We start from the raw sequence: 26,082 nt of genomic DNA, 5'->3' as shown, positions 1-26,082 counted from the left end.
ATTAGGTCTTGTCTTCTGACAGCTTTTACCTTTGTAAAAAGATTTGCTGTGTATAATGCAAATACATAGATTGGGCTTTGGGTCAGCCCACTGCTTATCGCTGGTTGGTTTTCATGTCAATTTAATTTATTTGCTTAGTTGATGGCTTTCCTTCCTCTTCATGTGCTTGTTCCTCCCATGGAACGTATCTTCTTCACCATTCTTTTGATTGGGTGACTTGTCTCCTTCCATGACTGACATTGAGGGATCTGATTTTTTCTTTTCCTGTCAGCACTCCATGGGAATGCATGGGATTTCTTGCTCTTTTTCCCCATATGCTGCTTCCCTGATTTAGATCCCGACCCCTCCGTGTTCTGTGTTTCTCCTCCATCCCCACCTCACTCGGAGCATTGCTTCCCCATCACACCCCAACCTTACCAGCTTTTTGTTCTATTTAAATTTTCATATATTTTTTCAATTCTCCTCCACCCTCCATTGCTTCCCTGTCCTCCCTTGAGCACCGTTGTACCACTCTGCGCCACATGCCATGTGTTGCTTGCCTTTCAGCACTGTGAGAAAGTGCCCTCTTTCTGCATGGTTGCCCCCACTTTTTGCTGAATTGCTTATATGCTTTGACTGAGTGTGCCCTGGGCTCCTGCTAATCAGGTACCCATGGCCTATGTTCTTTCCCTAAAACTGCATTGAGGCCTAAACCCAATAGGCTTCTCTGGCCTCAGGTCAGCCCCTGGTAAATGGTTCCATAAGTACCCAGGGCACTGTGACCAGAGAAGGCCTTTTAGGGCTGCAGCACTTATTGTGCCACCCTTAGCCGACCTGTACCATTACACTCACACACTGCCTTTGCAGGCTGCGTGTTTTGGTGCAGAACAAAATTAAGAGTCGACATGGCACACATATCTGTGTGCCATGCCTACAACCCACTGCCCTGACATATATCAGTCACCCCTCTAGCTGGGTGCACTTTACCTGTGGTGAGGGTGCAGGTGCATGAGCCCTGTACCCCTACAGTGTCTAAGTCCATTCTTAGACAGTGTAAGTGCAGTACTGCCATTAAGAGTATATGGTGCTGTGAGTTTGTCATTACGAATTCCACAGAGCCATAATGGCTACACTGAAAACTGAGAAGTTTCGCATCAAACTTCTCAGCACATTAAACCCACACTGATGCCAGTGTGAGATTTAATGAAAAACTGCACAGATACCCCCTGAAAACTAACCTACCACTAGTGTCCAGGCTGAGTGGCTGATTTCAGCTGCCACCACCTTACATGTTTCTGGACCCCTGGGTCAAGAGCCTGCTCCTCTCTGGGGCCTGAAACAATGCACATCCTGGGACGAGGTGCCAATCCTCCTGCCCCAGGATGGGCAGGGTTCACGAAGGGGAAGCTTCAAAGGCTTACCGCCTTTATGAGCTTCCCCAGGCCACTTGCTGCTTTCAGCAACTGGTCCCCACTGGCTCTGACCCCCAATTTGGGCGGGAGAACTGGCGGTTAAAACAAGCGAGGAAGCGAGGTGTGCCCACCTCTGCCAACTCCACCCCTCAGGTGGGGGAGGCGAGATGAAGCACAACTCTGTCCCCGCAATCTTGCAGATGGGGGGACTCAGCCAACCAGGTAAAGGCTTATTTCCCCCTCCCACTGGAGGGTGGCATAATAGGGGGTGTACCCACCCCAGGGAAGGGACCCATTGGCCCCAACCTTTTACCTACCTGTACCATCCCTGAATTTAGTACTTAGGGGCACCCCTGAACCTTCCTTCCTCAGGCAACAACCTGCAACAAGAAAAGGACCGAACAGATGCGCCGCAGCTAACAAGAGGAAGATGCCCACTGACTTGGCCCCAGCCCTACTGGCCTGTCACTACCTCGAACCTGCTCCTGCGAAATCCCCATGTGTCCTGCATCCAGCAACCTCGAAAACCTCGGAGGACCTGCCAGCCTTCAACCGCAAAGACTGTGTCTCCCGTGAACACCGGATTTGTTCATCTGCAACCGTTGGCTCCGTCCGGACACCGCAAATCCGCACCAGTCTGCACCCGCCGTCCACGGCCTTAGCCACGAGGAGGTCGCCCTGGCGATCTTGACCCAAAATCCGGTGACCCCTGACCTGCTTCAAGCCTCCAGCCGACGCCTGCAGCCTAAATTCGAAAGGTCCCACCCAACTGCACCAGGAGCTGGTAATAAGACCCGACCCCAAAAGGCACCCCTGCACACAACGCCCCACGGCCTTGGGTGGCCAAACCAATGGTGCCTAACAAATCCCCAACTTTCAAACTTATCTCTCGAAGTGATGGTCGCACCCAAAAGAAGACCTTCGTCCCCAAGCCTGCAGTGACCTTGCAAACCAGAGGTTCCCCACTGCAGACAACAGGGTGCCCGATGTCGAAACAGCACTCTGCACCCGGTCGCTCTGGTGCTGCTGAGGGTGCACCTTTGTTCTACTTTGTTTCCCCATTTGCCCTGAGCTAAAGTCTAGGAGCTTTGCTCCCACAACCAAGTGGCCTGCTCGTCAGCAGCCACCAACCGGAGGCCCCCTATCCCCCAATGGATAACATTGCACCCGACCGCCCTAGTGCCGCTGAGGGTGTAACAAGAGTGCATCCTTGACCCTGGGGGACACCTGAGTCTACCTCCAGAACCTTAACTCCCACCACCAAATACTTACCTTAAAACCGATAACACTATGTTCGAGGCATATGAGCTGCAGATTGTACACTTTGCATAGATCGCCATCTGGTGTTGGGCCCGGATGTTTGCAGTTTGTTTTTGTTCTTGGACAGTCTTTGGAAGTCACGAGTTCGGTGACTCCTCCTTTGGTCCGTAGTGCGCATGGGCTTCGGCTCCATCCTCAGATTGTTTTTTTCCGCCATCGGGCTCGGATGTGATACTTCGTGCTCCGGCTTCGAACTTTTCCAGTTCCAGCCTCGACGGAAAATCCTCGTCCATCGAGATTCTTCATCAAAATCATCTTCTTCATCTCTCTTAGAGGCACTTTCTCGATTCCACTCATCGGCACCGGCCTTCGGGCCCTCCTCGACTCCGGTCCCGGCCGATGGAAAGGACTCCGTTCAAAAAGTGCCCAAAATGTGGGTCTAAGTTTCCCCACACTGACCTCCATCAGGTGTGTAACCTTTACCTCTCTCCCGAACACGAGGCTCGTGACTGCCCCGCCTGCAAGTCTTTTCGATCGAAAAAGACGATCCGGGATCGAAGAGCTCGACGCACCATGGCGCACTCATCGACCTCGGCTCCACCGGACATCTTCGGAGACGACACCGAAGCTTCAGGGCAACAACACACCGAGCAGGAGGAAGACATCGTCAGCGCTTCCGAGGCCGACGACTCCGACCTGGAGGACATCACACCGGCGCAGAGGGTCGTGAGTACTCTACCCCCTCCCACCCCCGCGCCCAAATCCAAAGAGACTCAGGTTACACCTTCGCCTCCGGGCCTAGGGAAAACCAAACATGCAGCTTCTATCACCCCACCTTCGGGCCCGGTGTCGAAGCATCACAAGTCTCACGGCAGCTCCGGCTCGAGCCAGCCTACTCCTGGTGCCGACATACACCGTTCGGCACCGAAGAAAGTGACACCCAGCTCGGCTCCGAAGCCACCGGTACCGAAGCCTGGACTTTCGGTGCCGACGAAACACAAGCACAAATCCCTCGGCACCGACGCTCCCGCGCCGAAGCCCACCTCGACGCCGAAAAAACCGGAGGTTCCAAAAAAGCATGGCGCAGAGAAACCACCCAAACCCTCGGCTCTGAAAACATCGGCGCCAGCGGACGATTCGGCGCCAACGGAACTATTTACACCTGATCCTTCTCAAAAAAATGGGAGGATTACCAAAACCCTGACATACCAGATGTGCCTCAAGATGACCTCTACCCATCCAGGCCATCTCCCCCGGAGGATTCACTAGGGTTTCACCACTTAGTGCAGCGAGCAGCACACTATCATGGGGTGGAACTACATAGCGAACCAGTGGAGGAAGACTTCTTACTGGATACATTTGATATTCAGGATAAATCTACAGCCATCTTGCCCATGCTTAAGGGTGTTACCAAACATGCTGCAGAGGTGTTCAAAAACCCAGTCAGGGCCAGGGTCTTAAACCCCAGGATAGAAAAAAAGTACAAAGCAGCCCCCACAGATCCTGCATACATTAAAGGACCTGCTCCTTTAGATTCCCTAGTTGTGTCCACAGCTAGAAAGCGGTCCAACTCTGTTAGACCTATCAGCCCTTTGGGCGGTCCCTCCTCATCATTATTTATTTTGTCCCACTTTTGCCTCAAACCCTGTTAGAATTTTTCCTTTTTGGGAACCACCAGACTTTTTAGTATTGATGCAGATTCAGGGAGCCATTTTATCTACCCCTGGAACTTCTGTCTGACGGCCTGGAGCACAAAATGGTGGCCACCTGTGACATCATCAGAACCCACTGGAACCTACCAGCACCTTCCAGAACATTCCAGAACCCTGTGACAGTTGGAGGCGGTTTGGAATGTTGGGAAGCTAAGCCAGAGTTGACAGTTGGAGCTGGCAGTTGGCACCTGACTGGTGAAGAGAGAGCAGCAGAAACCTGAAGGAGGAAGGAGTGAGGCAGCAGGGGTGGAAACTTGTGCCTGGAGTGGGGTCCATAAACCCACCCTTGATACTAGTCCCTACTGACTGAGCCCAGCCTGGAGCCCTGTGTGGGAGAAAGCAAGAAAAACCATCTTAAGGACCTGGACAGCAGGAACAGGCCTTAAAAGTAAAGAACAGCAAGTACCTGACCTGGTTACTGGTAACTACCTGAAGTCCGACGTCGAGAAGCCTAGAGACCTGGAGCCCGAGGTGGAGAAGCGGCGCTGACTGGAAAGCAGACGTCGTACCCGGAACCGCCAGAGGTCGAGAGAGGGCACCGACGGAGGTCGTGGAGAGTACCAGAGGTCGTGGAGGAAGTCACCCGAGGTCGAGTGTGCGGCGTCGACGGGGGAGTGAAGTCCGCCCTCCGGAGTCGCCGGAGACCGAGGTGAAGCGTGCCGGAGGTCGGGAGTGGAGATCGCACTCCGGAGTCGCCGGAACCTGAAGAGAATCGTGCCGGAGGTCGGGAGTGGAGGTCGCACTCCGGAGTCGCCGGAACCTGAAGAAAGGAGCACCGGAGGTCGGGAGTGGAGATCGCACTCCGGAGCCGCCGGAAGTCGACATCGAGCCAAGGCCGCCCGACGTCATCGAACCGGAGCCGCCCGAAGTCGACATCGAGCCAAGACTGCCCGACGTCATCGAACCGAAGGTCGACATCGAGCCGAGGCCGCCGACATCGAACCGGAACCGCCTATCGATGTCGTCAAGAACTGACATAGCGCCGAGGCCGCCGACATCGAACCGGAGCCGCCTCACGGCGTCGACTCGACTCCAGCAACGTCGGAGCTACATAAAAAGGGCAGTAAGTGGAATAGAGGGCGCCTAAGGCCCTGTGGAGCCCTGAGAGACTAACCTAGGGTGCTGGAACCAGCTTGATTGTGCCAGGGGTGAGCTGAGACTAATGCAGAGGGGTTGTGTAGTGTGGGAGAGCCAGATCTCTAGATCCCCCCTTTTATCTACCTCAGTTTAGGCCTCAGCCTTGTCCAAAGCCAGGGAGTATACCCCTCAGGCCATCCAAATCTTTACAAGCTGGGATTGGGTCAAATCATCCCATAGTACCTCAGGAATGTGAACTGATTTACAAGTGTCACTGTTGGCTTTTATTATTTATTGAGAGCTCTGTATTTATTGTATTTATCCTATTTATGGCCTCACAGTATTTATTGTTTCACAATATTTATTGTCGTACAGTATTTATTGCCTCATAATATTTAATTGCCTGTAATGTAATGCACTTATATTTATGCCTTGATTATTTATGATCTACCTTATTTATTGAATCGTTAAGACAGTATTTATTTGACGTACCCTTCCACAGAAAAAGCCTTGTGTACTGTGATTGTATTATTATTTATTTAATCAGCAACTAAGAGAAAAGAAGATAAAGAAATATATTTTCAGTATAATTTTTAAGGTGTAGTGTCGTTTTTGGAACGGATGCACGCATGGTTATTGTGTGGGTATTGCGTATGCTTAACACGGTGCCTGACCCCTGACCACTCGAGCCAAGCTACCACAGTGTATGTCTGGAAAGACCCCGTTACCACCACCCTTTCCGTTGTGGGAGTGGGGTTTTTCTAACAAACTCCCAGTCCTCAGGTGAGGCTCCACCGCCAGATAAGGAATCAAAACTCTTAGATGCGTCTGGTAAATGCACTGCCTCGCAAGCCGCAAACATCTGGCGCATTGCGAATTCACAGGCGTTGCTTGCGCGTTATGACAGAGCACACTACGATGAGCTAGAGGCTCTTATGCAACACCTCCCAGAGAAACACAAACGTAAAGCTCATGACCTAATACAAGAGGGAAAGCTCATTACTAACACCTCCATTAAATGTGCCCTCGATGCAGCGGACACTGCTTCTAGAGCTATAAATACTAGTGTCCTGCTTCGCCGTCATGCCTGGCTCAGAATCTCAGGGTTTAAACCAGAAGTCCAGGCATCCATACTAAATCACCCCTTTGACCAACAACATCTATTTGGGCCAAAGGTGGACGAAGCATTAGAAAAAATGAAGGACACAGACACAGCAAAGTCTATGGGGGCATTACAATCCCAAACCCCTAGACGTTCCTTTCGACGCTCGTCCTTTCGTAGCACAGGCAGAGGCTACTCCACCGATACTGCCTCTACCTCCTACAAGTCCCCTCCTCAAACTACCTTCTCAAAGGGCTACCAACGAGGTGGATACAGGGGCAACAACAATAAAGGCAGGGGCAAAACCAACACCACCCGTTCTGCCACACCGCCCTCCCAATGACTTCCCCTCGCTCCCCCCAGACCATCCCACTCCGGTCGGGGGCAGACTGCAAAACTTTATTCACGCCTGGGAGTCCATAACATTGGACAAATGGGTGACCCAAATTATTCGGTCAGGGTATTGTCTCGAACTAACATCTACCCCACCCAATATTCCACCAAGGCACCGCACAATGTCACAGGAACATTCCACACTGCTCAAACAGGAGGTGATCTCCCTCCTACAAAAACACGCTATAGAGCAAGTCCCCGTCAATCAGCAAAATGTAGGGGTCTACTCTCTGTATTTTCTAATACCGAAAAAAGACGGGACCCTGCGGCCCATTTTGGACCTCCGGCCTCTAAATGCATACATACATTCGGACCATTTCCACATGGTCACCCTCCTACAAGTCCTCCCACTCCTCTGTCAGGGAGACTTTCTCACTACCTTGGATTTGAAAGACGCATACTTTCATATTCCAATACACCCTTCTCACAGGAAGTACCTCAGGTTTGTGGTGGACGGTCAGCATTACCAATTCACGGTTCTCCCCTTCGGGGTCACCACCGCACCACGGGTGTTTACCAAATGCCTAGCGGTAGTAGCAGCACACCTCAGACGCCAACACATTCACGTCTTCCCTTACTTAGACGACTGGCTGATAAAAGCCGCGTCTTACCACCAATGTGTGCAACATACAAACAGCACCATCCAACTGCTCCACCAGCTAGGCTTCACGGTGAACTACCAGAATTCCCACCTCATACCATCTCATACAAAGCAATACCTCGGGGCCACTATAGACACCTCCAAGGGTATAGCCTATCCCAATTCAGCCAGGATCGCAAGCATACAAGCCTTGCGCCACACGTTCATTGCTCAGCACTCTCTCCCAGCAAGAGTGTTCATGAAGCTAATAGGGATGATGGCATCTTGCATTTTCATAGTGCCCCATGCAAGACTCCACATGCGTCCACTCCAAGAGTGCTTAGCACGACAGTGGAACCAGGCCCAGGGACAGCTGACGGATCTGGTGTTGGTGGACGGCCGCACTCATCACTCTCTGCAGTGGTGGAACACCACAAACCTCTCCAAAGGGCGGCCGTTCCTGGACCCGGTTCCTCAGGTGATTCTAACAGCGGACGCATCGCTCTCCGGCTGGGGAGCGCACCTCCTACACCTCACAATGCAAGGTCTATGGACGCCACAGCAAAAGTCGCTCCACATCAACCATCTGGAGCTCTTGGCGATCTTTCTAGCCCTAAAATCCTTTCAAAAACAGATTTCAGCACCGTTATGGGGGGAGGAGCCAAGATGGCGACCGGAGCAGTCGCTTGAGCGCCCGGCTCCGTCGGCCCTTGGCCTCGGACTATCATCCTGATTCCTATCCTTGCCGATTTTCGAGGTGCAACGCGTGCGACGACGCGCTGACTGCGCCGCCGCTTTCCCGAAGTCTTAGCCCGCCCGGATGCCGGAGTTTTTGGTGCCTTTGTTCCCCGCCCTGGACCCTTGCTCTACTGTGGCCTCGGCCGGCCCCCTGGAATCGTTGCAGTCACCGGACCCGCTGGTGCAAATCTGAGCCCGAGGTCCCGATCCCGCCTCACGCCACGCACGGTCGCCAGAAGAGCCGGGAGAGAGACGCCCGGACACCTCCTGTACCCTGCATCTGATGGGCTGGAGCCAGAGGGTAAGCCCCGGTGTGGCGGGTCTCCTACCCCGCTCTGTGGACCACGCTGTAGAAGGCTGCAGACCCCCTTCTTCTATGGTCTAGTCGGCTGCAAAGAGAGCCTGAGGGAGGGGAAGAGACTACTGGCTTTCACCTGTTGCGGCGCAGACCTGTTGGGAATTGCCTCCTTGTCACGATCCCCCCCCTGGCCACGGTACCGTTCAACGGTAAAACATGGCGCTGATTGCCTGCTCGCTGCTGGGGGGTGATGCTCCGGTCTCGCCCGCTGCCCGCTTCGCCCTCCCTCTACCAGACTCCAGCTCCCCAGTGCCGTCCCGGATTGCTGCCGTTGGGGGGACGCAGCTTCCGCTGACATACGGCTCCGTTCTGGCTGCCCTGCGGGACTTTCGTCTGCAATTGTGTGTCGGCTTGCAAACGCTGAGTGAGCGGTTCGACTCTACACTGTCTGCTGCGGGCCGTGAGCGCCCCGTTTGTGATCAACAAGACGTGAGTCTGCCAGTGCTGTGGTCCTCCTGCGGGGAAGCAACGACTGGGTATAACGGTGCTACACTGGTGTCTGCATTTGGCTTTCCCGGCGCTCAGGATCAATCGCTCTCCTGCTCAATGGCAGATACTTTGTTTCCCCGGTCATTGCTGCCTGCTTTGTTGTTGCCTGCCTCACCGTGCCCGCAGGAGTTTCCAGCTGAACTACACCTGGCGACCTCGAGGAACTGTTCACGGTGGCCTACGACTCCTTTTATGTGGAACTCATGTACTTTACAAGCCAGGTCTGGATTTTATATGGTGTGCAAGGGGACCTCAATAGATGATCGGCGGCCATTTTGTGACTCTACTTCTCCATCTTCTCCCAAGTGGCCATATTGTCTTTGTCTGTTCGGGATGCGGGGCATTCACGAGGGGGCGGGTCTAATCGTACGCCCGCGATCGGGCCAGGGCTAGATTACTTTCTATCATCATGGCTTCACGGCCGGGCTGGACTGGGACTGGAATTGTCTACTTATGTTGTGCGCACTCGTCTCGATCTGTCTGCCTTCATTTCCGTGGTGTTACATGCTATCTTCCCACGACCGCCTTTGGGTGTAGTGGGGTTTCAGTGTGTGGAGGCTTGGTTGGCCGGTGGTGTCGGGCGCTCCTGAGGATACGTGGGCTCCTCCCCGCCTCCTTTCTTCTTTCTTCTCTTAGTTTCTTTACTCTATTCCTACTTTCTCTCTCGTCTATATTTCGGGTTCATTGGGCGACAGGCACTATGCTGGGGGGGGGGGTAGGCCATAGCCTCCGCATTGGTGTAGGGTGGGGGGGTAATTTACTGTTTCTTTTTTAGTTCTATGGGCCTCTTTCTTTCATGTCTCTGCGCTAAACTTGTTTCGATTCGGGGTCCGGGTGTGGGGTGGATTGAGTGGGGGCGGCTTTTAGGGGGTGCGTATTTACTACTGTGATGATCCTGTTATCTAATTGCATCGCCTTACTGTATGAGATTTTCTATGGCTGTTTTAATGATGCTGCTGCTCTCCAGTGTATGAAGCCGACTTGCGGACTCGAATCTCCTTGTTTCTATCCTTTACTGACTTTTTTCCCGATAAAAATTTTTTTGAAAACCTTAAAATTAACCTTCACTTCTCCTTCCCCCGGTGTCAAGGATCCCTCCAGTGTATGAATCCTGAATCGTTGCTAATCTTGACCTTGACGCACAGGGGATGTATTGTTTGTCTCTGTGCTCAACCGTATTGTGGCCGGCCTGATGGTTGTAGGCCCGTATTTGTTCTTTTACTATGCACAAATAAAGGTTTTTAAAAAAAAAAAAAAAAAAAACAGATTTCAGCCAAAGCAGTCCTCATTCGCACAGACAATATGACTGCAATGTATTATATTCAAAAACAGGGGGGGACACACTCTCCCCAGCTCTCCCGCTTAGCACAGAGCATATGGAGATGGGCAATTCCACAAAACATCTTTCTCCTGACACAACACGTCCCAGGCATACAAAACACCATGGCAGATCTGCTCAGCAGACAAACGCAACAAATACACGAATGGGAACTGCATCCACAAGTTCTTCGCCCATTCTTCCGCAAGTGGGGGCATCCTCAGATAGACCTCTTCGCCACCCACGAAAACAAAAAATGCCCAAGCTTCGCCGCCAGATACCCACACCCATTGTCCAAAGGCAATGCGATATGGATGAACTGGTCAGGCAAATTTGCATACGCCTTTCCACCTCTCCCACTAATTCCATTAGTGGTCAGGAAACTACAACAGCACTCCCTCACACTCATTCTGGTAGCCCCAACATGGGCCAGGCAGCCGTGGTACACCACACTATTACAGCTATCAGTGGTACCACATCAAAAACTGCACCTGTCCCCATGCCTCCTAACTCAGAACCATGGAGAAATCAGACACCCGGACTCAGCTCAGCTCAACCTTGCGATCTGGCTCCTGAAATCTTAGAATTTGGATACCTTAACCTTCCCCCTGACTGCATGAATATTATCAAGGAAGCCAGACGTCCTACCACTCGAGCATGCTATGCCGCAAAGTGGAAGAGATTTGTTGTTTACTGCCGTAACAATACAATCAACCCTTTGGATGCATCCATACAACACATAATATGCTATCTACTCCATCTTCAAAGGTGTAACCTGGCATATTCTTCCATACGCCTACACCTAGCAGCGATTTATCACTGCATTTATCACTGTTCAGAGTGCCCGCTATTAAAGCCTTTATGGAAGGCCTTAAACGCATAATTCCGCCCAGGGCACCACCTTCTCCTGTATGGAATCTAAATGTAGTTCTTACAAGGCTAATGGGTCCGCCCTTCGAACCAATGCATAAATATGAGCTACAGTTCCTCACCTGGAAAACAGCTTTTCTCGTAGCTATCACTTCCCTTAGAAGGGTTAGTGAAATACAAGCGTTCACTATACAGGAACCCTTCTTACAAATACATCACAGCAAAGTGATACTTCGTACAAGTCCAACATTTCTGCCCAAGGTCATTTCCCCCTTCCATCTTAATCAATCGGTGGAATTGCCTGTCTTTTTCTCGCAACCTCAATCTGTTGCGGAAAGGGCTCTATATACACTTGATGTTAAGAGGGCTTTACTGTACTACATACAAAGAACGCAACCTTTCAGAAAGACTAAACAATTGTTTGTCTCCTTCTCTCCACCACATAAAGGCAACCCCATCTCTAAATCAGGGATAGCTAGGTGGATTGTAAAGTGCATACAAATTTGCTATCACAAGGCAAAAAGAACATTATCTGTTCCACCTAAAGCCCACTCTACAAGAAAGATAGGGGCTTCTATGGATTTTCTAGGGAACATACCCTTAGATGACATCTGCAAAGCAGCCACATGGTCAACACCGCACACCTTCACAAAACATTACTGTGTAGACGTGCATTCCAAGCAACAAGCTAGTGTGGGCCAGGCTGTACTAAAGACACTATTTCAAACCGCTGCAACGGATACCGGTGGTCGCCGCTAGGGCTGGGTACTGCTATATAATCTATGCAAAGTGTACAATCTGCAGCTCATATGCCTCGAACGGAATATGCTACTTACCAGTATGCATCTGTTCTTGGCATGTAGAGCTGCATAGTTGTACACGCCCACCTGCCTCCCCGGCTACCTGTATCCGTTCCAGTCTATCTTATTTAGATACAACACACATGGGTTTCTCACTGTTATTACTACGCTCCATCATTTCCCTGCTGGCGAAAAACAATCTGAGGATAGAGCCGAAGCCCATACGCACTACGGACCAAAGGAGGAGTCACCGAACTCGTGACTTCCAAAGACTGTCCAAGAACAAAAACAAACTGCAAACATCCGGGCCCAACACCAGATGGCGATCTATGCAAAGTGTACAACTATGCAGCTCTACATGCCAAGAACAGATGCATACTGGTAAGTAGCATATTCCTTTCCTCCATAGGATAACACTGACTGTTTTTCTTGGAAAAGTTTCTAAGTCTGGAGTTTAAAAACCTAAAGAAATTCTTCAAAATTGCACTGTTTACCAAAAACGATTTTACTTACCTGTTTACAGGAAATGTCCCAGAGTAGTATCTAGGTATACTACTCTGTGTAAGAAAAGTAATCCAAAAAGTAACTTACCTGGTATTTTACTGAAAAGCCCATTCAAGTCTATGTACTGTATCTACAAAGTATTGCATTTCTCTGCAACCATACTGTAAGTCAAAACAAAGTGCATATGCAATTACAATTCAAAATATTTACAAACTGCATTACTACTGTAAAGTATTTATTGCTTACCCGTGCCAGGCTTGCTTGGTTCTAGAAAATAAAATAACTAAAGGAATATTTTTATACAAAAACAATTGGTCTGAAGTTCAGTCTTTGAGTGTGTGAATTTGTTTGCTGACTGGGTGTGTACAACAAATGGTTAACACTGTCCTCTGATACTGCCTTACTGCTCGGCCACACTACCACAAATAGAGAGTGAGGTGCTATCTAACTTTACCTCTGCCTACCTTTGAGGTTCCACTGGATTTTGTGCACACTATACCTCACTTTGGTATAGTATATACAGAGCCAGCTTCCTACAAGCACCCTCCCCCAGACCCACCAGTAACACCCCATAACTGCAAGGAGGTGCAATTTGCTACTGGGCTGCTTTTTTTCTCCACGATGCGCTTTCAGGCACCATTTATTTGTATTTTTTTATCAGGACATAAGAGATGTAGACACTTGCATATTAAACAGTGTACATTGCTTAACTGATAGCGTAAGACCACAGCCAGAAGTCTGTTTGATAATGATCAGCTATGCATGGTATGCTGTCTATCCTCCTCTGTTCAGTGCCTTTCTCTTTCTTACCACAGGCTGCTGTCCCTGGGACTCTCCCTGCTGCATGCAGATGTTGTTCCCAATGCCACCATTCGAAACATCATGCGTGAGAAGATCTATTCCACTGCGTTCGATTACTTCAGGTACTGTGTTTGATATCTGGCACCTTCTAAGGGTGTGGTGAGGCATTTATTTTTTACAGCAATAAAACTCACTTTGTATCTACATTTGTTGCACTGTAGAAATAGGTGTTGGGTTTTTGTTTTTTTCTGAAAGGAATCATTTACTTGATACCTACCCTCTTTGCTTCTTTTAAATCTGTTTATTTAGACATGTTATGAGTCCTCCTGTCTTCAGCTTCTTGCTAGATATTTTTAAAATTCCTCTATGTACAACGGGTTAAGCTATTTCGAGCCAGTATTCCCTTTGTAGGCGTCCATTAAATGTGAGTAGTTTTGGTACTTCTCATCTTGACCCTCTGGAATTCTATTCTCATGTGAAGGTCAAGCAAATCATTTGAGTGAGAAAGTAGAGAACCTTTATAATCTACATTCTTCCTTAAATTCCTCACTTCTTTAATATCCCAGGTGCTACACTAGATATAGACACTTCTTACATAGCTCTCTCATGCCAGTAGGGGATGCTGGCTCAGTCTCAACAATGGAAGTGGGTTTTCATAGTGACATCGTTGGAGCCATACAACACGCACCTCAGTGCCCTCTTGTCAGTTCCTGTTTTCCACGTCTTTAGATGTGGATCTAGAGCTGTCATAGCTGTGACAGTCAAATATTGAAAATTGAACCCCATGACGACTATCTTTAGTACCATACTGCCAAGTGTCCCTCTTGTTCTGCTAGCACCTTCCTCCTGCTCTCCCCCCTTTAACTCCGGCACTGCCTCATCTGCACCACCTCAGTTGCTTCAGGATGTACTGCTGGCCCCACACAAGACACTGGGTGGCTAAGATACTACTAGAGGAAAAGAAATGCAGGGTGGATCGTCATGGTGCCCGCCATCATTACATTTTTGGCACAGACTCCTTTCTCCTGTAGATGTCTCAGGGGCATTAGGATACAGATGACAGTGAGGCAGCACTGTTTCTGCCACTCCCCACATCTGAGGTGGCCGAGTATGTAGCATTGCAGAATACTAGTGGGCTAGATACATCCTCAGATGGTGACTATGATCTACTTCCAGGATCTACTCCAGCAGAGCTGGTATTTTTCTGCACGTCCTTAAGAAAGTATCCGTGGTGCATCAGTTGCCCCATCTTCCTGTAGGTAGATCAATGGGTCATTCAAATAGTAGTAAGGAGGTACATCCTACCCTTCCTTCAGCACTATTCTCATATACAAACCCTAAAGCCCCTTTGGTCAGAGGACCATCTGTGGCTACTGCAGCAGGTGAAATGGTCCACTGTCTACTTGTTTGGTTTGACATTGGCACCTTTCATAGTTAGAACGGGAGTTGTGGTGGTTGCAGCTTATCTCCGGTCCTGTGGTTTCTTCTCTTGACAATTTGCTTCTCAAACCTGGGTTGCCGCAGCTGGTGTTTTACCACTTGCAGGTAATTGCATCCGTGCTGTTCGACTTGGGATTTTCCATCAACGTGTCACCTAAAGCCCTCTCAGCACCACCTGTTTATTGAGGCAATACTGAATACAACATCACGGTCCCTGCACATTCAGGATACGATTCTGATGTTTCTGAAAGAAGATGGAATTCCAGTCCTGTTGGTTCTATGCCTGCTGGGTCTGCTGGGTTCCTGCATCCTCCAGGTGATGCATGTATGCCTTCACATGAGGGCTCTCCAGTGGTGTCTCCACAGGGAATAGTTCCAGCACAAGGGAGATCTGGCGTTCACCATTGTGATCTCCACAGACACTGCAGTTGACTTAGACTGGTGATAAGCAGAATAGAACCTAATCCAAGGTAAGTTCTATCCTCTCATCCAGCTGTGGTCACTATGGTGACAGATTAATCTACACTTGTGTGGGGTACACATCTGGGGAAATTGGAGATCACAGGCACTTCATATTAACCTGCTTGAACTGAAAGCAGTTTCCCTTTGCGGCCATTCCATCCAGATCTAGACGGACAGTACAACCTCGATGTGGTACATCATGAAACGGAGGAATGAGATCTCTCCTTCTCTGTCTGGAAGTGTTGAGGCTCTGAACTTGGGCACACCGGCATGGAATGTGGTTAGTTGCCACCTGGCCAGCTCTCTGAACACTAGGGCTGATAGCCTCAGTGGCTTTCATCTTGTCAACCATGAGTGCATCTTTTTCGTAGTTCAGGAGCTCTTTGCATGGTGGGGACAGCCTTAATTGGACCTCTTTACTGCTCATATAAATGTCAGTATTTGTAAAGCAAGAACAATTAGCCGGAGGTGTCAAGGCGCTGGGAGCCGTCGGGAAGATTAAGCGAGCTATTGTCCAGAGTCACATGATGCTGGGCAGATCTGCCGCCGGCACCAGGGATGGAACCGTGAGCCCCCGGGTTCCGGAGTCAGCTGCCCTGGCTGCTGCACCACACCTCTTCCACAACATAACGGTGCCCGTTGATGTTCTATGCTCTCCTGATGTGGCATTCTTAGAGTGCTGTGCTTGCCAAATGTAAAATGATATTGGCCCTCAACTTGAGCTCATTCAAGAGAGGAGGCTGTTGCCGTAGTAAGTGAAGGAGAGCTTTCAGATCTTTTGTAGATGCAGCAATGAATGAATGTATTGTAGGATTCTGTGGGCACTCAATGTCAATAGTGGCTTAGATGTACCACATTTCTCCTAGAGATCCAAAAATGCATTCTGAACATTCCCTTCAGTGGTGAACACTGCCAAGTCGATTATGACCATCAGAACTTGAAAAGACAGACGAAAGCTAGATAATTAGTTTCTAATAAGGCAAATAGACAGCAATCCTTCTGGGGCTCAAGAACCCAGGTCCACCGGACATTTAGAAGTTCCTACCCTCAACATCAGCCATATTACCCACAGCAGCAACAACAGTACTCCTTCTATTGGTGGTCCTACTAGCCATCTCTGCAGACCAGAGGAGCGTGATGGTCACAATAGTCTGGCTCATCCAATTTCAAGAAAGGACACAGTTACTCAGAAGGTCAGGTATCAGTGACTTCAGATTATCACCGGCTACCGATTACCCCATGTGGATGGAAGTAGAAAATGGACTCCAGCATATGTAAAGGCAGGACGTGAAGGTGTCCTATAAACAAGCCAGCTGGCACCCCTTCCATGTTTACCATTTTCTATTCTTACTGCAGTTTATATGTCTATTCGAAGTGTCGACTGCTGTAACAGCAAATTCCCATGATATACCTCTTCCCAGCACTAGCTCAACAAATGTATTCTTGGTTTTCCATGTAATGCAAAGGTCACCAGGTCAATTGTGCCTGGTCAAAACCCAGTCATTTCACAAACACCTCATCCTCCCCAACCTGAAGCCATAAATCTGATGAGAACAGAGTCGGCTGGAACAGACACCCCTTATTTAATCGATAGTAACACATCTCAGACACCTAAAGACCAGGACCGCAGCACAGCCAAAACAGTTGCCATGCCACGACTTCCACCACCTACACTAGACAAACAGCAGCAGACCGCCACACACGGAGTTACTACAGGGGAGGGTACAGAGGGTGGGTACAGAGGGGCAATGGTAGGTCAATTTGGATTCCTGAAGGAGCCACTGCCCCAAACAGTAACACCCTCCTTCTTCCACCGACCATCCAGCACCTGTCAGGGACAGGTTGCAGAGGTTTATGCCTCACTAGGAGGCAATGACCATCAACCGCTGGGCTCTAGATATTATACGGGAGGGAGATTGTTTAGAACTCACCCTACAGCTCCCACGCACACCTAAGTTGCCCACAGAACACCAGTGTCTGTTACAAGAGGACATGCACGCACCTCTTGTCAAAGGGGCCATAGAGACAGTACTGCAAAAAGGTGTACTCGCTGTTTTGAGAAAGTGCCTCTTTTGACATGGTTAGCCCCCACTTTTTGCCTGGTATGTGATGCAGTTTCGATTGTAGTGCACAGGGTCCCTGCCCACCAGGTCCCCTGTCTCAGTGCTTCTTCCCTAAAAAGATATCCACAATTGGTACTTTTGTAAGTTGTAAGTCCCTAGTAAGTGGTACCCTGGGTACCTAGGGCATGGAAGCTGTAGAGGGTCACCTGGGACCCTCTCACTAGGACCATGCCAGTGCCCTTGCAGCTTGCATGCCTCTGAGGTGAAAAATGGCAAAGTCAATATGGCATCCTGCCTGGGGATGCCAGGGCTGCCTAAAGGGATAGGTAAGTCACCCCTCTAGCAGGCCTTACAGCCCTAAGTCAGGGTGCACTATACCACAGGTGAGGGCCCATCTGCATGAGTAGATACACCCCTACAATACTTAAGTCAATTCTTAAGGGAAGCTATATGGAGTACATGGGCTGGGAACCCGTGCTTGACCTAATCCCCAAAGTTTGGTCCCTGCAACTGATTTACCCATCTGTAAGCAGTGTGGCTTCGAGCACCCCCAGTCTCCCTTGAAACGCATTGGGCCAAACTCTGCTTTTGACTTCTGCCTGTGCCGCTGGTGGTGCAGTTTTGGTACTAACCTGACCCTTGCCCCTTGCTTATCTCGGATCCCGAAGACTGGAACTGTAAGTCGTGTCTTTACCTGTGTAGCCGCATTATTGTTTTCCTCCACAGGATAACATTGACTAATGATGACTTTTGAAACTGAAAAGTTTTTTTCTTTAAAAATGTACTTACCTAAATGCGAATATCTTGGTCCTAAAATAAGACCCAAACAAATTATAAAATTGGTGTGGATCTCCTTTTCAGTCGTGTGTCAGTTATTGGTCGTGTGTGCCATGAATGTCTCACACTCTGTGCTAGGCCTAAGGCTGCTCAACCACACTACCACTAGGAGAGCTTCTTGGGTTTGCATTGAGCCTTGTACACTTACTGGGGGAATCTCTGGACTCTGCACTGTATAACCACCTAGTGGTAAATAATATACAGAGCCAGCTTCCTACACCTGTACTTTTGGATTCCCAAGAAAGATGGCTCCCTCAGGCCTATACTCGACCTCCGGCTCCTCCTGTCTGAACATTTCTAGGTGGTCACGCTTCAAGATGTTATTCCTCTGTTATGGCAAGGCAACTTCATGACGGCCCTCGACTTGAAGGATGCCTATTTCCATATTCCTTCCCTTTTATGTTGAGTGGACAACATTACCAGTTCAAGGTGCTGCCTTAAGGGGTCACCCCAATGTCTTCACCTAGTGTCTAGCCATGGTAGTCGCTCACCTCAGGCGGGGCCGCATACACGTCTTCTCTTACCTCGACAACTTGCTGATCAACAGCGCCACGCAGCAGTAATGTCTGGCGCACCTGCAAACAACCACAAACCTTCGCAGGTTGGAATTCATGCTAAAAATAGCCAAATCCCACCTTCAGTCCTTTCAGGTGTAACGCTTCCTCAGGGCTACTCTATACTCCAGGGTGGGGAAAGCTTACCCAAGCCTTGTCAGGGACAAGGCTTTCCAAAATCAGACTCCTCTTTTCCAGCCAGATTGTCAGGCAACGGTCAGGACAGTAATACGTTTGCTAGGCTTAATGGTCTCCTGCATTGCAATAGTTCCTCATGCAAAGTTATGCATCAGTCCCTTAGAGCAGAGACTAGCAGCATAGTGGTCTCAGGCAGAGGGTCTATGGCTGGATTTAGTGTTAATTTCGGGCTGTATACGTTTGCTCTCTGCAGTGGTGGAACACCAACAACCTGTTGCAGAGGCAGCCCTTTCTAGACCTAGTTCCGCAGGAGACCATCACCACAGACTTCTCGCTCACCGGATGGAGAGTGCATCTACAAGATCACACAACCCAGGGCTGGTGGGCACTCGCAGTGTAGGGCCTCCACATCAGCCACCAGGATAACACACCTGCGATCCATGGGCAACGCACTATGGATGAATTTGACAGGGATGTTTGCCTATGGTTTTCTGCCTCTCCTGCAGTTTGTAGTCCGCAAGCTGAGGCAGAGATCTCTTGCCCTCATCCTAGTAGCCCCAACCTGGGCGCGCCAGCCTTGGTACTCTACTCTGCTGGAACTCCGTCAGGTTCCTCACGAGAAGCTTCCCCACAGGCTGGACTGTCTCACGCAGAACCACGGAATCCTCCAAAACCCCAATCAAGCTCAAACTTGCAATCTGGTTCCTGAGGTCTGAGAGTTTCTTTATCTCAACCTATCACAGGAATGTATAGCCATTCTTCGCAAAGCACAGAGGCCTACCAGGGCATACTATGCGGCCAAATGGAATCGCTTTGGGCCTCCTTCACCTTCAGCAGTCGGGTCTTGCTTATACCTCCATTCGGTTACATTTTGCGGTGGCTGCTTACCTACAAAATAGGCAGCACACATTGTTCTTCAGAATACCAGTCATTAAGACCTTTGTGGAAGGTCTCAAGCAGGTTATCCCGCCCGAATGCTTCCCTCTCTGGTGTGGAATTGCAACATTTCCTTAACTATGCTCTTGGGCCCTCCTTTTGAGGCCCTTTACTCTTGCCTGCTTCAGTTTCTTTCATGGAAGGTAACCTTTCTTGTAGCTATCCCTTCCCTTATGCGAGTCAGTGAGGTATACGCTCTCACATAAGAAGAGCCTTTCTTCAGGGTTCATCCAGAGATGGTGGTACTTGGAACCAACCCCAAATTTCTCTCTAAGGTTATTTCCAGTTTTCATCCCAATCGAACAATTGAGTTACCAGTCTTATTTCCACATCCAGAGTCTGTAGCGAAACATGCCTTGCATACCCTGGATGTCAAAAGAGAGTTAATGTATTGTGTGCATAGAACAAAATCCTTTCTTAAGATACAATAACCCTTCATGTCCTTCTCCAAGCCACACAAGGGGCGCACTATTTCCAAAGCAGGTTTTGTGCATTGGCTTGTCAAGCGTATCCAAACTTGCTATACTAAAGTTTAAAACGTCCCACACCTCATGACTCGAAGAGACTTCTTAGAACAAAAACTAGTTGCATACGTCCAAGTCCAACACTAGATGGCAGGAGTATGCACACCATATAAATCTTCAACATAACATGCCACAAACAGATGCTTACAGGGTAAGTATAATTTTCCATACAATGTTATGGGATAAATCGACCAGGGATCCTGCCCCACATCCTGTATCACGAATGCTCTGCATCGTCTCTCAGAGAGGTTTAGAAGACTAGAGAGGATCTATGTGGGGCTCTGTGAGGGCAACCATTCACTTTGGAGGAGACATTGCTTCTCTCAGCTGGGCTGGCAAAGCGTCCTGTTGCCCTTGTAAGGGTGCTACATAATGGCATTACAGCCAACCACAAAGGTCATAAATTCAAAAGTAGGCTTTTGATTTTAATCTGTCTTCTCCATTAAGTCCATACAGAGAGGCGGCCGATTACCCCTTGTGACATCTAGAAAAAGTGGAGCTTTACTGTATGAGCATGTCGTAGTGGCAGTGCCCTTCCCCTCGCAAGCAGCCTTCCTTTACAAGTTTTCCATACAATTCTGATTTGATGCTTTTGATGAAGTGATTTTTCACTGTGAAAAGTGGTGCCAGACAAATCTGAAGGTGGCTTCAAATTGGAAAGAATTCTGAAACTCCACTAGAAGCCATACTTGGTCTGGTCACAAGGCACATTCGTTTTTTTTATTTTGCACCTTTTCAGTTAGTGCAGATATGATCAGTATATGGCCAGAGTATGCAGTGCTTGTGATTGTAGTAAATATTGAGCTGCAAAACCATAGTTAAAGGTCAGTAACTTATGTGAATTCTGTCTCCAAGTGTCAGCATATTCTTTTTCCTGGTCTGCATGTATAACAATTAAGATTTCATCCTGCCCGGAGGTTGCAAATTTGTATTTTAATAATCCTAATATATGTTTTTGTACCTCAAAATATTTTTAAATATTTTGTTGGGTGTAGCTCTCCTCCAAAATTTCCAACCCAAGGAGAGAAGAGGCTCCGTGAAGACATCAGCATTATGATCCGCTTCTGGACAGCCATGTTCTCAGACAAGAAATATTTAACAGCAAACCAGCTCGTCCCTCCGGGTAAGCCGTTATCTGTACTCTATTGCTGTGCACTCTGAAAGAAAGTCTGTGAAGGGAGTGATGGAAAAACACGGATCCCCCCCCCCCCCCCCCCCCCCCCAGGCTTTTGAGCATGCTAGTTAATAGATGGCCCGAAGCACCATCGATAGGAGACAGCAGTATTTTCTGGACCATGCCCATGATGCTGGAGGGTACATAACTGTAAAGGGCCCAGGGTCAGGCACTGGTTCAGTGGTAAAAATGTACACTGGATTCTACACCGGAAATGGAGGTATTGCTGAGTGGGCTTGACTATTACCACTTAACCTCTCAGCAGCGGTGGAAGACTACATATGTGCAGTGTTTTGGATGCCACCCAGTCATGCTCCAACTTCAAAATACTTAGTTACAGCAGAGCAAGTGCAAAATCCAAAATAGTCTTTATGGGCAGGTAGTCTTCCTACTGGATACAGCTTATCCCCCGTTTGCCCGTGGAGACAGTAGGTAATTGGTGAAGAGCGGTTAAGTGCAAAGGGGGCTCCTCTGTTAACTAATTCACTATAATCTTTGGCAGTCTTCACAAGTTGACAGCTTGTTCAGAACATTTGATGACTTCCTCTCTAGTGTTATTATGAGTGGTTTAAACATGAATATCCCATCCAGTGTTAGTTTCTGAGCCCTCTACTTCAAATCCTGTTCCTTAAATGTCATCACATTTTCAGAAAAGCACTTGAGTAGTGTTTGCTCGCAAAGGTGGAGATGGTGGGATTAAAGGTGTTCCAGAACCTGGGCCATACATTCCTGACTAGCAAGTCCAGGGGATAGAGAAAAGGGTGGAGAATTAAGTTACCTGCTCCACAAATCCTGCTGCAGTTTGAGATCTCTAGATCTTACCCCTATGTTAGATGTAGTAAGATAGTAAAGGGAGCATCTCTAAAAGTGTCAGCCTGAAGGAAGAGGAATGATGGAAATAGTCTAAGCTTATGAAAGTAAAGTGTGTTAGTTATCTTACTGCAGAAGCGTAATACAGCATGCAGAGCAATGTGAAACTTCTTGGGTACAGAGCGTGGCTATGAAAGTACGATTGTTCTTCTTCAGCACCTAAGTAATGGCACAATCAATTAAAACCACTTGAAAACACAGGGATCTCTTTAATTGTAACCCCATTTGCAGTTCCTAGTGAAAAGCATTGGGGTGTGATATGTGTTCATGAGCATAACATCCAATAATATTAAGTAAATATAAAGTGATGGGATGGTATTTTTATATCTGATTTGATTGCATTCTGTACTTCCCAGTGAACATCCTCAGTCCTGGGATGTGAGAACCTTTTCTGAGTGCAAGCCCTTGTGTGGTCACTTGTGAATGGATAAGCAACAAAACACTTAAATAGTAAATTTGATGTTTGTACATTTCTAAGCACTGTACAAAGGCACGCTACTAGCTGATCACGTTCATGAATGGGTTATAAAAAAAAGTTGGTCTTTTACATCTTTAACAGAAAAGACTGCTTTACATTTTAGAATGAGTTTCTCATAAAGAATTGCAGAGCTTAGCTCTATGACTAAAACACCTACGTCCTCCCATCACGATTTGTTATGGGGGCAGATTGGAGGAGGCTTTTATTTGAAGATTGCAGTATAATCCTATTTTGTGGAAAGGATTTTCATTTAGACTTTGTGCCAAAATGTTCCCCATACATAGAGTGATTTGAAATATGCAGAGTCTGAAACAAGATCCTGTACCAGATTTGCAAAGGCTGTATTTTTCGCACACCCAGAGATACATGATAACATTTTACTTCAACCTGCAGATTCCTTACCTCTTGAATCTCCCTCAGTCTCTGATTCTACTAGGTGTCAGAAACTGGTTTTGTTGCTCTAGCCCCCCCCCCCCCCCCCCTTTTGCTTGGTATTTGATGCAACTTTACTGGAGTGCACTTGGTTCCTTCTACCCAGGTCCCCAGTGCCAGTGTTCTTTCCCCAAAACAAGGTAACTGGTCAGTTGATCCCCAGTCGACTAGGCCTTTAACACCTCTGTAAGTCTCTAGTAAGTGGTACCCCTGGTACCTAGGGCAGCAGTAAAAAAGAGTGGCCCTAAGAGCTGCAGCCTATCTTGTACCACTCTAAGGGACAAGATGCAGCAAAAAAGTGAAAACACGACATTGCACATACCCTGTGTGCCTTGTCTCCTAACACTGCATGTAATATTTGTAAGCCATTCCTACAGCAGGCCTTACAGCCCTGAGGCAGGGTGCATTATATTATATGTGAGGACATATCTACATGAGCAGATATGCCCCTGTGCTGGCTAGTTCTATTACTGACCGTTCAAGTGAACAGGAAAGCCATCTCCAGGTATGTACTGAGCACTGGTCAGAAAGAGTTTAACAGCTACATAATGGCCTCATTTATTAATGCATGCACCTAGAGGGTACCTTAGAGGTACCCCCTGAAACTCTACCGACCTCTAGTGTATTGCCTGACTGGTCCTGCCCAGCCTGCCAACACAGACCCGTTTCTGACCCATGGAGGTGAGAGCCCAGGCTCTCTGAGGTCGTAAACAATGTCTGCTCTGGCAGGAGGGGTTATCACCTCGTCCAAGCTGAATGACTTATAATCAGCATCTTAGCTTCACTGCCTGCTCTTACAAAACGCTGTAACAAACATTCATCAAAGGGAAAGGGGTCCCTTGGGGACCCCTTCCCATTTGCGAATGGGTTACCTTACTTGAAGTAGGTGGTAAAATGCGAATGTTTAGCTGCCGCATTTCGGTCACAAAACATTCCTACATACCAATGCGATTCGATATTAGGAAGGGACACCCTAAACACGCCCCTTCCTAATAGTGAATGGCAAATCTATTTTGCGATTCGGTAACAGGTTACCGAATCTCAAAATAGGGTTTGCTGCATCCGAAAAGCATTTTTTGCATTGGCAAACGGGCTGATTCTGCTATTCGGCCGTTTGCAATGGCAAAAATGCTTGATGCATGTACCCCTTAATGTTTTGCCGTGGATAGACGCACTACAGGTCTTAGGGTATGTGAGAAAGTGCCATCTTTCTTGCATGGTATGCCCCCACTTTTTGCTAAATTGCTGAATGTACTTCGATTGAGTGTACCCTGGGTTCCTGCCAATCAGGTGCCCAGGGCCTATGTTCCTTCCTTAAACCTCACAAACTTCAAATTGGCAAACCCTAGCCACATGTCAGCCCCTAGTAAATGGTACCCTAGGTACCCAGGGCCTTGTGACCAGGGAAGGCCTCTAAGGGCTGCAGCACTCATTGTGCCACCCTCAGAGGCCCTGTACCCTTACACACACACTGCCCTTGCAGGCTGAGTGTCTGGGTGCAGGACAAAACAAAGAGTCGACATGGCACACATCACTGTGTACCATGCCCATCACCTACACTGCCAAGGCATATGTCAGCCACCCCTCTAGCTGGGTGCATTACGCCTATGGTGTGGGCACAGGAGCAGGAGCCCTGTGCCCCTACAGTACCCGGGTCCATTCCTGGGCACTGTAAGTGCAGTGCTGTCATTTAAGAATACATGGTGCTGAGAGCTTGTCAAACACGAGCTCCACAGCACCATATTGGCAACACTGAAGCCTGGGAAGTTTGGTATCAAACTTCTCAGCACATTGAACCCACACTGATGCCAGTGTAGGATTTAATGTACTAAGCACCCCAGAGGGCATCTTAGAAGATGCCCCCTTACAGCTAACTTACAATCCACGTCTGCTCTGAGGCTGCCCAGGCTGCCACACAGCAGACACGTTGCTGGACCCCTGGGTGGGAGAGCCCCTGCTCTCCCGGGCCTGCAACAATGCACATCCTGGGTGAGGTGAGAAATCTCCTCCCCCAGGATGAGCAAAGGGAAGCTTCAAAGGCATGCCGCCATTTGGAGTTTCCCCAGGCCACTGCAACCCCCCACTCTGGCGGGAAGCTTGGCCGGAAACCCCATACAAGGACAGGGGATGTGCCAGCCTGCCCACCCCACCCCTCAGGTGGGGGAGGCGAGGTGAAGCACATCTCCGGGCTCTCGCCATCTTGAAGATGGGAGGCCCTACCCTATCAGGATTAGGCTACTGCCCCCCTCCCACAGGAGAGAGGCAGGATAGGGGGTGTACCCACCCCAGGACAAGGACCCATTGGTCCCTGGCCTTCACCTACCTGTAACGCCCCTAAATCTAGTATTTAGGGGCACCCTGAACCTTCCTTCCTTAGATTCCAGATAGAAAACGACAAGAAGAGCAAGAAGAACAAAGACCTGCCCTGCAGCTGCTAAAAAGAGAAGAAGACACCAACTGCTTTGGCCCCAGCCCTACCGGCCTGTCGACTCTCGAACCTGCACCAGCGCGGCATCCCTCGTGGCCAGCAACCTCACCAACCCCGGAGGACCTGGCTACCTTTTAGCTCTAAGCCCCTGGGACTCCCACGAGTAGAGGCTCTACTCAAGAAACCTATTTGCTATCCCTGGCACCAGCCCGGGACCGCGGACCCAACACACTCTGCACCAGCCAACCCTGGCCAGTGCCGGAGTGGACAAAGACCCAGAGGACGACCCCACGGCGACTGTGACCCAGAGTCCGGCACCCAAGGACCCCCCTCGACATCCCGGAAGAAGCCTG

The 26,082-nt window shown here is 49.0% G+C and overlaps 1 protein-coding gene across 4 annotated transcripts in view; it reads left to right on the top strand.

Annotated features, from left to right (window-relative positions):
- PI4KA (phosphatidylinositol 4-kinase alpha) overlaps nt 1-26,082 on the top strand; it is a 548,133-nt gene that overhangs the window by 377,441 nt on the left and 144,610 nt on the right. For all 4 annotated transcript variants that reach the window (XM_085633226.1, XM_085633227.1, XM_085633225.1 and 1 more), the window contains 2 exons: nt 13,408-13,515; nt 21,343-21,470. In XM_085633226.1, the coding sequence (XP_085489352.1) occupies nt 13,408-13,515; nt 21,343-21,470 (236 nt within the window). The remainder of the gene's footprint in view (nt 1-13,407; nt 13,516-21,342; nt 21,471-26,082) is intronic.

The sequence above is a fragment of the Triturus cristatus genome, chromosome 11 (genome assembly GCF_964204655.1).
Source record: "Triturus cristatus chromosome 11, aTriCri1.1, whole genome shotgun sequence".
Classification (NCBI taxonomy): Eukaryota; Metazoa; Chordata; class Amphibia; order Caudata; family Salamandridae; genus Triturus; species Triturus cristatus.
The sequence above is the reverse complement of the archived record's forward strand: the minus strand, read 5'-3'. Positions and strand labels throughout refer to the sequence as shown.